A 12,575-nucleotide genomic window follows, 5' to 3' on the forward strand; every position below is an offset into this window, starting at 1 on the left:
TGAACTTCAGTTTTATAGAACAGTTGACTGAGTTCAGCAGATGACGTGTTCAGTTGATGAGCAGTTCAGTTGCTAAGTTCAGTTGGTAAGTCTTTTTGTCAAAGCATCGGAATTAAGTTTCCAACATATTATTTGCTATCCGTGTTTAGAATTTATTGAGTTTTTAGACTCACTAGGTTTGTATGATGCATGATTGTATGATTTATGGGAGGTGCTGACGATTGATGGATCGAGTGTAGCAGTACACGCCCTATGACCATTATGTTTCCGCACTAGCTAGATAGATTTATGATTTAAGGATTTATGTTAATGATTTTTATTAGAGATATTTTTATGCTTTATTTTTATTGTTAATTGATCTTTTTAAAGGTCAATTTAGGAATTTTTGGTTGGGTGATGATTTAGGATTTATTTTATGTACTTGAGGTTTCATATGTTAAATTATGATTCATGATTATGTTAAATTATTTTATTTAGTAATTTAGAATTTATGGTTTAATATTAGAAAAAAAAATCGATGTCGTTTCAATAGGAGGAGGCTGATGTGTTGGGATACCAGCCTCCTTCTCATCACAAAGATGGACATCCTGACTCTTTGAATTCTTCATGGGGTGTAATGAGAGAAACACCCCAAAGAACTTCCTCTAGAGATCCGCTCCTCTGATCTCCTCGGCTTCTCACCTCTTTCTCTTCTCCCAACCTCCCGCCTTTGTTTTTGCGACTCTTCCATATTAATGTATTTCTCTGCACGGGACAAAAAATCCTCAATTATCTAAAAAAATCACCTTCCTGCAACACATGTGTGAAGGCAGTAGTTTTTGTCTCGGGGACGCAAGATGGTACTTCCAGTGCCGCCTTGTTAAATTTGCGGATGTACATCCATTTTGATTCGTCCCTACTTTGCTTGATCTCGAACAAGCTGAATGTAGTCTTCTTGTACCTCTTACTGTTACTGAAATGATGCAGAAAGACTCTCTTGAAATCTTCGAAACTCCGTATACTCCGGGGTTCTATCTATCGGACCATCATTGGGCAGAGTCTACCGATGTGGTTAAAAATGTTTTACACTTAATTTTATCGCCTTAACATTGTGTGCAGCATGACCATATTCTCGAACCGAGTCAAGTGTTCTTCTGGATAAGAACTTCCATCATACTCTCGGAGGCTCACAAGTTGAAATGGGCGGGCAAGGGCTCATTAATGACGTGGGCAGAGAAAGGACATCCTCTCGGATGGATTTGGGGTACACAAAGATCCAGCTTGCCCTTCCAATTTCTTTACCTTTTTGCTCAAGTCTTCTAGCTCCTTGGCCATAGTGGGGGCCCTGGAGTCTAAATTATTTGACGAGTCGAACCTTATTTTATGCAGAAAGCTGATTCTAGATAAATGAAGGATTTTTGTGTGCCCGAAAGTTATTGTTTTTAAAAAAAAATTTGTAAACTTTTATTTTATATTTAATTTGGTCTTAATGAGCCTAATTTACGTAGGATTAATGGGTCTAACTATTTTCAAAGCTAGAGTCCTAGAAACTCTAAACTCTAGACTTCTTTATCAACTAAAACACTAAATTATAAAACCAAAACCCTAGGCTCCTATATATTCACTTTGATCGAAAATTACACACACCACACACACAAATTTTCGAAATTTTGAGAGAAAAATTCAAGGTTGTTCATCGCTCGTTCGTTCTTTTTCGCAACCCATGTCGATGATTGAATATTGGATTTTAAATGTAAAGGCACGCTTCTAAACTTTCGTTTTGCGCCATTCAAATCATATTATGCATGATTTATGTTTTAAATCATGAAAAATGTTTAGATCATATTATTTAATGTTTGAAAGATTATTTTTTAAAGTTTTGATGTTTTTATACAAATATGAATCGTGTTATGATTCCTAAGGATACATTGCCAATATGAGACGTTTATTTGTCGTAAAAAGAGTAGTTCCATGGAGGAACATAGGCTAGGACATGAAGGCTAGGGTTTTTAAGGGATTGTTGGCCATGATGGCTCGGATATGGGTTCGGCTAGGAGGGCAGTGCGTCTGGGCTAGGCCAATCCGTGGGCCAGGGCTTGGGTAGGCTGCGTTTAAGGGCTAGGAAGAGTTCTAGGTTGGCTGGAGGGACGGCTCGACGATTGGTGGCCAGACGCGAGCCCTAAGGGAGTGATAATGCATGTACACCTCGTGTTTTAAGCAGGTATTGTAGTAGCCCGAATTCCAAATTGGGTAATTAACGGATTATTGGTGATTAAGAAGGTTTAAGGTGTAATTTTGACCGAGTCATGATCGGACGGACCGAAGATGGTTCAGAAGCACCGAAGAGTTCGGAAGGTCCGAAGTGAGTTCGGTGGATCCGATCATGAGGTGTCAAGAGCAGCTGGACACGTGCATGTTCGGACGGTCCGAAGTGTATGATCGGAGGATCCGATCATGAGCTGTCAAGAGCCGATGGACACGTAAGAGTTCGGACGTTCCGAAGAGGGTTCGGACGATCCGAACATGGCCTATAAATAGTGGTCGGATTTCCTCATTTTGACTCGCCAATTCAGAGAATTCCATAGCATTTCAGTCGTTTCTGACAGGTTCTAGTCTTGTTCCGAGATTTGGGCACTAGCGGGGAGCTGCTGGTCTTGTAGCAGAGCTGTGCTCTAGTTGGGAGCTAGCGGCATCAGCGGGCTAGCGACGGACGAAGGTTTGGAATTTTATCAGTATTTTATCTCAGGATTATCTAGTTAAGTCTGGTAGATAAGTTTAGTGATGGTTTTCACTTGATGAATAGGCTTGGATTAGACCTGTTGTCTGGTTGTTCCAGTGGATTAGGATTGCTGTGATAGAGGTACGAAAGTACTATCCGAGATATCCTGGTTGAGTATACATTCTTATATGTGTTGCATGATTATGTGGTGCATTGATATATGTCATATGATGCATGCTATTATGTCACGTTTATTACTGCACGTTGCATTTCATGTTGAGCCGTACCTCCTTCGAGATAGCCTTTACTGTTGAGCTGTATCTCTTTCGAGATAAGCTATATCTTGGGGCCGCTCAGCCCTGTCTTGTGGACGCATGGACACCGAGAGTACACAGTGGCCGACGGGTCGGGAGGGCTTCGGTGGTCCGGGACATTTTAGGTCCACGTCTGTCTTGTAGTGGATGCAGTGACCCAGAGGTTGGACCGCGCGGCACTATCCACTTGGCGCCTCTAGACTGAGCATTGTTGAGATCCTTTTGTGATTCCTGTTTCTTGACTACCCTGGTATCATATCATAGCATGTGCATTTCATATAGGTCTGTATACTCATACTTTTGTACTGGGCGTTCTTATCGCTCACGTCCTCGGTTTTTGTTTATTCTTGGACACCCCATTCCCTCGGGGCAGGCCTCAGGTTGGACAGCTCAGGAGGAGCAGGAGGAGGACGTTGAGTAGCTGGTTGGTTTAGTTTATCGGTATTGTTTTGATTCGATATGGTTGTATTGGGTATTTTTATTTTGAGTTATTCTAGACTTCGATTGAGTTGTATAATCGGTATTTTTGTTGACCTTTTCCGCTGTTATCTCTGATTATTGTTATTAGGTTAATTGCATGCTTAGTTCTTGCCTAGTAGGTGATTCTGGAACGGGTCACTACATTTATGGTATCAGAGCATGCATGCGATTTTGGGATATAGATTCTGTTTTGGGATTTCCGTTGACCATTTTACTAGTTTCCCCATTCTATGTTGTAGCAATGGCTGACCACTTTGGTGATGAGAGTAGTCAGGGAAGTGTAGGTCGTTGGGGTGACCAGGACGAATTGTTAAGCGTCATAAGTTACCGCATGTTTCTCTAGATGTCATTCTTTCCGTTTCTACTCCGATGGGTCATTCGGTTTTAGCCAAGCGTCTAGTGATGGGTTGTCCCTTAGATTTGGAGGGTAATGATGTTGTTATTTTCGTTTTGTTCATTCTCTTGCCTTGATTTCGAGGACGAAATCTTTTTAAGGGGGGGAGAATGTAGTAGCCCGAATTCCAAATTGGGTAATTAACGGATTATTGGTGATTAAGAAGGTTTAAGGTGTAATTTTGACCGAGTCATGATCGGACGGACCGAAGATGGTTCAGAAGCACCGAAGAGTTCGGAAGGTCCGAAGTGAGTTCGGTGGATCCGATCATGAGGTGTCAAGAGCAGCTGGACACGTGCATGTTCGGACGGTCCGAAGTGTATGATCGGAGGATCCGATCATGAGCTGTCAAGAGCCGATGGACACGTAAGAGTTCGGACGTTCCGAAGAGGGTTCGGACGATCCGAACATGGCCTATAAATAGTGGTCGGATTTCCTCATTTTGACTCGCCAATTCAGAGAATTCCATAGCATTTCAGTCGTTTCTGACAGGTTCTAGTCTTGTTCCGAGATTTGGGCACTAGCGGGGAGCTGCTGGTCTTGTAGCAGAGCTGTGCTCTAGTTGGGAGCTAGCGGCATCAGCGGGCTAGCGACGGACGAAGGTTTGGAATTTTATCAGTATTTTATCTCAGGATTATCTAGTTAAGTCTGGTAGATAAGTTTAGTGATGGTTTTCACTTGATGAATAGGCTTGGATTAGACCTGTTGTCTGGTTGTTCCAGTGGATTAGGATTGCTGTGATAGAGGTACGAAAGTACTATCCGAGATATCCTGGTTGAGTATACATTCTTATATGTGTTGCATGATTATGTGGTGCATTGATATATGTCATATGATGCATGCTATTATGTCACGTTTATTACTGCACGTTGCATTTCATGTTGAGCCGTACCTCCTTCGAGATAGCCTTTACTGTTGAGCTGTATCTCTTTCGAGATAAGCTATATCTTGGGGCCGCTCAGCCCTGTCTTGTGGACGCATGGACACCGAGAGTACACAGTGGCCGACGGGTCGGGAGGGCTTCGGTGGTCCGGGACATTTTAGGTCCACGTCTGTCTTGTAGTGGATGCAGTGACCCAGAGGTTGGACCGCGCGGCACTATCCACTTGGCGCCTCTAGACTGAGCATTGTTGAGATCCTTTTGTGATTCCTGTTTCTTGACTACCCTGGTATCATATCATAGCATGTGCATTTCATATAGGTCTGTATACTCATACTTTTGTACTGGGCGTTCTTATCGCTCACGTCCTCGGTTTTTGTTTATTCTTGGACACCCCATTCCCTCGGGGCAGGCCTCAGGTTGGACAGCTCAGGAGGAGCAGGAGGAGGACGTTGAGTAGCTGGTTGGTTTAGTTTATCGGTATTGTTTTGATTCGATATGGTTGTATTGGGTATTTTTATTTTGAGTTATTCTAGACTTCGATTGAGTTGTATAATCGGTATTTTTGTTGACCTTTTCCGCTGTTATCTCTGATTATTGTTATTAGGTTAATTGCATGCTTAGTTCTTGCCTAGTAGGTGATTCTGGAACGGGTCACTACAGGTATAAAGGCGCATGGTGTAGGTTTGAACTAGAGGGTTCTTAGCGGTGTGGAAGGGGTGGATAAGGGTGAGGGTACAAGTGGCAAAGCGTCGGTGGTCCGAGGGAGAAAAGCCGCAAGCTTCGCGTGATGATGATGGTTTTTACGGGGTTGGTCCTAGCTGGCTGCGGCGGTCTAGGCGCGGTTCAGAGGGGTCCAGGAGAGTAGGCTAGAGTCTAGTCAAGGTCTAGCCCGAAGTGGCTCGAGGATTTGGCTAGGCTCAATGGGTTCTAGGTTGTGAAGAGCTCGGCTATGGCGTAGCATGAACAGTGGCTCAAACTGTGGTTCATGGGTTGTTGTTCGTGGGTCACGGGGTTAGTTTAGGCATGAAAGCCTATGTTTAAAATTTGAGATTAAACTATTAAGTTTTTTGAAATTATTCGGGTTTAAAATTCTTCACAGTTTAGTCATTAAGTAAACAAATCGAAAGGATCGGGTTTACGTTTAATAAAAATATATAAGTCAAATTTAAGCTTATATGATGCTATGAGATAAGTTCAAGTCAAGAAAGTAAGAAAAAGTCAAAATTGGGAAATTTGAGGTCCAAAGGTAAAATGGTCATTTTATGTCCGGGTAGTCGAATGGTCTGGCAGTGACTCGAAGAATCATAATACATGATAAATGATATTTTAAAAAATTTTGTGATGAAAATATGATATTTTTATGATATATGCAAAGGCAGTATGATTTTTCCCAGAAAAATGTTATTTTACGATTTTTGAAGGACGCGATATTTTATAATAAAATGAAACGAAAAATCTTTTGAGGAATGTAAATTGACTGTGATAAAAAAAAGATATGATTGAAAATATCATGAGGGAAAAAGACTCAAAGGGAGCCCGTTTACTGGAAAAGATCCCAGAGGGAGCCCGACGACGTATTTCCATATTTGGCCACAGCCCAGTGACGAGAGTTGCTGACGCCCAACCCCCATGTACCTGGTGTAGCTAAGACTAATCAGTCGACCACATGATGATATGATTACAGCTAGTCACTTCAACGGTCAAACGTCACCCAAAAATGATATACGATAATGAAAGCTTTACGATTTAATCATTTATGATATGATATATGATTACGAGCTTTTACGCCAGTTATTTTATAAAAGATTTATTTTAAAGTTGCATGTGCCTTTATATGTATTATTTGTTAAGTATGGTTAGAAAGTGATGAGTCATTAGACTCACTAGGTTTGGATGGTCGCTGGATATGATGATTTGAGGCAAGCGCTGATACTTGAGTAGATCGGGTCCGACAGTACACTTCGATGGACTTTTATTTTCCGTATAGCTTTGTATTTAAAGTTTTAAAGTAAAGATTTTGAGAATTATTTATTTAAAAATTTTATACTTTATTTTAAAGTTTAGTTTTAGATTATACTACAACTGACGATTTATGGATTTTTATGCGTATAAGATTTTAAATGTTGAGTTATTTTTAAATGAGGGATTCAAATTTCATGGTTTACAATTGTAAAAAATAAATATCTCTAGCATTTTAAAGTAAGGGATGTTTCAATTTATACACTCATATACTAATATGAGTAAATATGAGTATACGGACTATTTCTAACTCTTATGATTCGAATGTACATCCATTTTTCGAACCTCGTTGTTATCAACTATATTTTATTAAATGCGAGGTTGAATCATATTGTTTTTTTTTTTAATTATTGTGATCTTCCAATTCAAAGGACGAAGAAAATAAGAGAATATTGTCTGTCCTATTATCTCTAAAGAATTATTATGTGGCTTCTAAATTTTTATCTCGAACAAATAAATTGAGTTCATATAAACATTTTCAATGCCACTATTAATATTAGCCCTTTCGGTCCTCCAAAGAATAAATAGACATTCCATGAGAAATGGGACCACGAGCAATAAAATCCACTCAATCTTCTCTGTCATCTAAGAATCATATTTAAAAAAAAAAAAAAAAACTTGTGTGAGACGATCTCATAAGTTTTATTTGTGAGACAGATCTCTTATTTGGGTTACTCATGAAAAAGTATTACTTTTTATGCTAAGTATATTACTTTTTATTGTGAATATGGGTAGGGTTGATCCGTCTCACAGATTATGATCTGTGAGACGGTCTCACATGAGGCTCACCCTTAAAAAAAATAGTAAGCTTGTGCTTTTGCTTGTCCGAAACCATAGGGACCGTATATGTATTACCCTCAAAACTCACAACTTATTTTTGTTCATGTGTACAAATATTAAAATGAAAAATCAGATACATTATTTTTCAGAAAAACTTAAATTGGGTGCGCTTGATGATTATGTATTCTTATTTTACAGATGATAGTATAAAATTGTTTTTTTTTAAAAAAAAAATCTCAAAGGAAAAAACTTAAATTGGGTGAATCGGTAACCTAAACCAAAATTTATGTCAAATAAAGGTCGAAATTCCTGTTTTTTCTTGAACTAATTATGATCAATCATTTTTTATTTTACTATAGTTATATTTATATTTGATAATAACGAGACGATTTAATTTTTTATTCAAATTCTACGTCTCGATCTATGGATGCTCTTTCTATCTTTTCAACCCAGTAGTTTTATTTTATTACCTTGTAAATTTGATATCCAACTCGTGATTTTAGGAACGATTTTTTGTTACTTTTATTTAAACGAGGAGCGTCAATTTTATTCTTATTATTTAGATTTTTTTTCTGTAATTGTTAAATATTAAATGAATCAAGCACATAATGTCCAAACCCATGATGAAACCCAAATCACGACAAATTCACACGAAAATCAAATTAACAATAAAATCTAATAAGCAAGATAAACCGTGATCTCCAGCACCGTCTCCATACCATCGGTCTCCTGCTGCGTATTCACCGGCAGAACAGTCTTCACCTTCGCAAATCCCTTGGCGTTCACGTACTTCCCTGTTCCGCCCATGATCGCGAGATGTGATTCCGCCACAGCTGCACGATGAACGCCGAAAAAGCTCAAAGTGTCGGCATAGCTTCCACTGGCGAACATCACGTTGAAAGCCATCGTGAAGCTGCTGCCATCTTGGGAACTGGATAGGTAGAATCCCTGTGCTTTTCCCACCAGCCCGGATCCCAGTTCGTGCCCTTCTGTCAGTTCGTCGTTGAAGACTGTCATCGTGCCGAACATGAGTTGTTGGAGGGTGGTTCCTGAGGGGAACTGGGCGCTGTTGAGGACGGGGAATCCTGGCATGCCGCCGATGAAGCTGTTCCCGTTGTTTTGCTGTGGGATATTAATGAAGATATATGTAAGAGGATATTGATTGTGACTGTTTGTTAAAATGCGTGTGAGTGTGTGATTTTGGAATGTAATCTTACGTTGCTCATGATGTTCGATGAAAATCCGCTAAGACCAGTCAGAAACGGGACGTTGTTGTTGCTGACTATCCCGGCATTGTTGTTATTGGTTGGGATGCCGTTGCTAACCGGGAGGACTGCACCGTTTGGTTTGGCGAAGGGAACCTGCCCACCGACGGCTGGATTTGCCACAATGCCTGTCACCGCTAAGGCTGAGGGATGAGTACCGCCCAAAATGTCATGCATATAGAATGTAAACGCATGATCGTCCGAGTTTATGGGTACGGCGGCGGCGGCTGGGCTGGCTGAAACTGCAGCGCCACCAGGAATTGAGGTTCCAGTGGTGGCACCAACTGGTGTTGAAACTACAGCGCCACCGGGAATTGAGTTTCCAACTGGCACGGAACTTCCAGTGGTGGCGCCAACTGGCACAGAGGTCCCAGTGGTGGTGGCACCAACTGGTGTTGAAACTTCAGCGCCACCGGGAATTGCGGTTCCTGCTGTCACGGAACTTCCAGTGGTGGCGCCAACTGGTACAGAGGTCCCAATGGTGGTGGTGGTGCTAGGAGACACACTGGGACCTACAACAGGAGCGGCCACGTCTCCTTCATCGAGGAGTCGAGCCGAGGTGGCACAAGATATTGATAGTGCCAAAATGAGTAGGGAAATAATGGGCTTGAGCTCAAATGCCATATGATTGCTATTGATGATATCAGAATTTTGATGAATTTGTGTTGAAAATGTATTCTTGGGCTTGGGTTATATATGAGTCGAAATTAGTGGAGAAAGCAAGTGGCATTGGTGTTGAGTTGATGAAATGGATTAGGTGCACTGCTTTCGAGTATGGTTTGGTTGTGTGATGGTGTGAAGGTAATTACTCAACTAATGCTACTAATTTGAATAAACTATTTCATTCTTATATATTATTAGCTTAGAAATATGATCTTTTAATCCAGCGCCATTAAATATGAAGTCTCGTAAGTCACAAGACGATCCACAGATTCTTAGGATTCTAAATGGCGAGGGAAGATAATCCACAGATTCTTAATAATGTCATTTACAATAAATATTGCTGAGCGGTGGAGACAGAGAGGGATAGTAATAATTAAGAAATCATATGAATTATTATTATGTAATTAAATAGTGTCAACTCATGTTGGTCTTAGATGGGGATCAATGTGTCTCCTGGAAATCTCTATCAGGAAATGATAAGTGAACTTCACGTCTCGGCGACCATCGAGAGCAACTCGTCCCCTTGGCCACCGGCACCTCATCCTAAAAATAGGGGCAGCTGAGGTCAATGCAGACGAGCCGTTGCTTAATTCGGGCATCCATAGCTGGGTTCAGGCCGCCACAAAGATTCGAATGTGGTGCTTGATTTCTGTTTTCTAAGGAAATACCTCGGGGCTTCTCAATTCTGATATTCTATCACATTTTTGTTATATGCGATAGTCTGATTATCCATTATTTGGTGTAATAAAGAAATATAGTTGAAAAATGCAACTGCAACACAAGTTGAAAGGGTGTTTTAACCAGCGGTCTCTTCATCAATTCTAAGTGAAGAATTCAGTAGTATCTGAGACCTGATAACCTGGTACTGCTCCAATCTTTCTCGATGAAAATCTTCCCGGTCAAGCATCGAAATGGTGTACTCTTCCAAAGTATTAAAATTCAACACAGATGATCTACAAAGAGGGCAGCTTGAATGGGTTTGAAACCAAGTGTCTATACAAGAAACGTGGAAGAAATGAGAGCAATTCGGCAGATGTTTCACCCATTCATCTTCTTCGAATTCACCTAAACAAACTGCACATTCGCCTTCTGTTAGATTTGTTTTGTCTTTGATTTTATTGATCTGATTAATGGGAAGTGAATGCATGATGCAGGAGTCAAGCCCTCGGCTCTGAAACTGCGAAGAGAACTCTTCAAGCTGCTGGTTTATACGTCTCCTTTGTGTCGAACTTCGGGTCATAGTTATCACCCGGAATGTGCGGCAGTTTCGGTGTAAAATCTTGTAATAACTGAACAAAATGAAGATGCTGCAGATCATACCAATTAAACCTATAATTTGAGGATCCCAGCGTGCAGGATCAAGGTCAGGAGATGATATTGGGGGTGAAACCATGATTTGTAATACGATATTTAGCAGAAAATCGACGTGGTTTGCGAGAACCCGTTCAAATATTCAAACCCGTATGGAAGGAGAACTCGTTTGAGCTTTCTTGATTATGTCCTGTTTCTTGGTTCTGCAGATAATTACCATGCTTGAGTCAAAAAAACGATAAATGTTTGGCGATGAATACGAAAAGGGGAATCTTGCATAAGCTTTAAAAAAGGCAAAAATTTGTCATCATAGTTCTTGTTCATTTTCAGGATCATGTCAATACCTTCATGTATGATTACCTTGCAAATTACAAAAATACTCTTTTTATTTAGTAAAAAATATCATGAAAACCTATTTAATAAAATAGACTTTCTTATGGTTAGGTTTAATGCGTGGGAAGATACGAAATTTATGAAAAAAATTTGTGATGTGGATTATTTTATGGATTGCTGAAAAGTTTAACTGATTACAGGTTTTGGATTACGGTTTTTGTTGGGTCGGGTGCATATATCAACTTGAATTTGAGCCACTTTCAATGTTTATTTATAAATGTAGACTGAGGAGAGATGATCGAGCCACTTTCAATATTTATTTTTCATGTTGCAATCCTTGTTATTTAAATTATTTTAACGATGGAGTACGTTTATTAAATTTGAGAATGTATGAATGCATGTCAATATATATATAATGAGAATGTATGAATGCTTTAAACTGATTCACTTATATCAGTTAATCAGTTTACATAGGGATGTAATCGAGTCGAGTCGAGCCGAACTCTTGAATGTTTGAGCTTGGTTCGTTTATAATCGAGCCGAGCTCGAGCTTTATTTAATGAATATATGCATGGCTCACGAGCTTATTCAAGCCTTTATCGAGCCTAAACAAGCTTCATAAATATGAATTATGCATTTAAATTTTCATTAAATTAATTAAAAAATAATTATATATTTAAAAAAATATATATTATTCTTATTAAAATTTGTAAATTTATTATAATAAATAAATTTAATAGATTTTTTTATATATTTCTTAAATAATATGCAAAATCAATAAATCAAATATCAAAACTATTATTTTTTCATCTAAAAGATTACTCATGAACTTAACCAACGAACATGTTTACGAGCTAACGAGCCGAATACTGTAAAGCTTGAGTTTGGTTTGTTTATCTTAACGAGTCTCATTAAACGAGCTCAAACGAGCTTTATCGAATCGAGCTTCGAATAGCTCACAAACGGTTTGGTTCGTTTACATCCCTAAGTTTACACAAGTTAAAGCTTTAAACTGATTAGTTTTCTTAACGAATGATTATTTCGAATATTTTTCGCTTGGTTTATAACCAAACTCGATCTACTTTATCGGTGTTTACATTCTTAGAACACGAGCTATTGCAACTCAGTGAGAATATTGTGTTGGAAACACCTTCAAAAGTGCCTGAACTTATCTATCAATTGATATCAGAGCTAGCTATTCTAACCAGGACATTTGAAAGCTAATATTTTAAAATATGTTTCAAAATGGTATTTATAATGGTTTTCAAAACCTTCTTAAAAATTTTATGTGAGTTTGTCATGGGAAGAGAGAAGGTTTTTAGCTCTGCAACTAACATTGTAGCCACTTCTCTCGACTCCATAACTTTTCTGTTTCAGCAGCTTGCAGGGTTCTGAGTTCAACTGACAACAGAATAGCTAAACTGATCTGTGGACA

At 39.3% G+C, this 12,575-nt stretch overlaps 1 protein-coding gene across 2 annotated transcripts; it reads right to left on the reverse strand.

Moving 5' to 3' along the window:
* Window positions 1–8,174: 8,174 nt before the first annotated feature.
* LOC140830968 (dirigent protein 10-like) lies at window positions 8,175–9,607 on the reverse strand. Of its 2 annotated transcripts, XM_073194590.1 has the most exons (3): window positions 9,220–9,607; window positions 8,786–9,189; window positions 8,175–8,690 (listed from the first exon to the last, which is right to left on the reverse strand). In XM_073194590.1, the coding sequence occupies exons 1-3, from the start codon at window positions 9,455–9,457 to the stop codon at window positions 8,244–8,246; spliced, it is 1,089 nt and encodes a 362-aa protein (XP_073050691.1). In that variant the 5' UTR covers window positions 9,458–9,607; the 3' UTR covers window positions 8,175–8,243. The 2 variants fall into 2 exon arrangements, with proteins under 2 accessions (XP_073050691.1, XP_073050690.1); XM_073194589.1 differs by having other exon boundaries at window positions 8,786–9,607.
* Window positions 9,608–12,575: the final 2,968 nt, after the last annotated feature.

The sequence above is a fragment of the Primulina eburnea genome, chromosome 4, assembly GCF_022965805.1.
Source record: "Primulina eburnea isolate SZY01 chromosome 4, ASM2296580v1, whole genome shotgun sequence".
Lineage (NCBI taxonomy): Eukaryota > Viridiplantae > Streptophyta > Magnoliopsida > Lamiales > Gesneriaceae > Primulina > Primulina eburnea.

Bases quoted from the DNA above. Each gene is read 5' to 3' on its own strand.
- LOC140830968 (XM_073194589.1), bottom strand. From the start codon at position 9,457: ATGGCATTTGAGCTCAAGCCCATTATTTCCCTACTCATTTTGGCACTA. The intron at 8,691-8,785 runs GTAAGATTACAT...AATATCCCACAG, and splicing joins CATCGAACATCATGAGCAAC to CAAAACAACGGGAACAGCTT.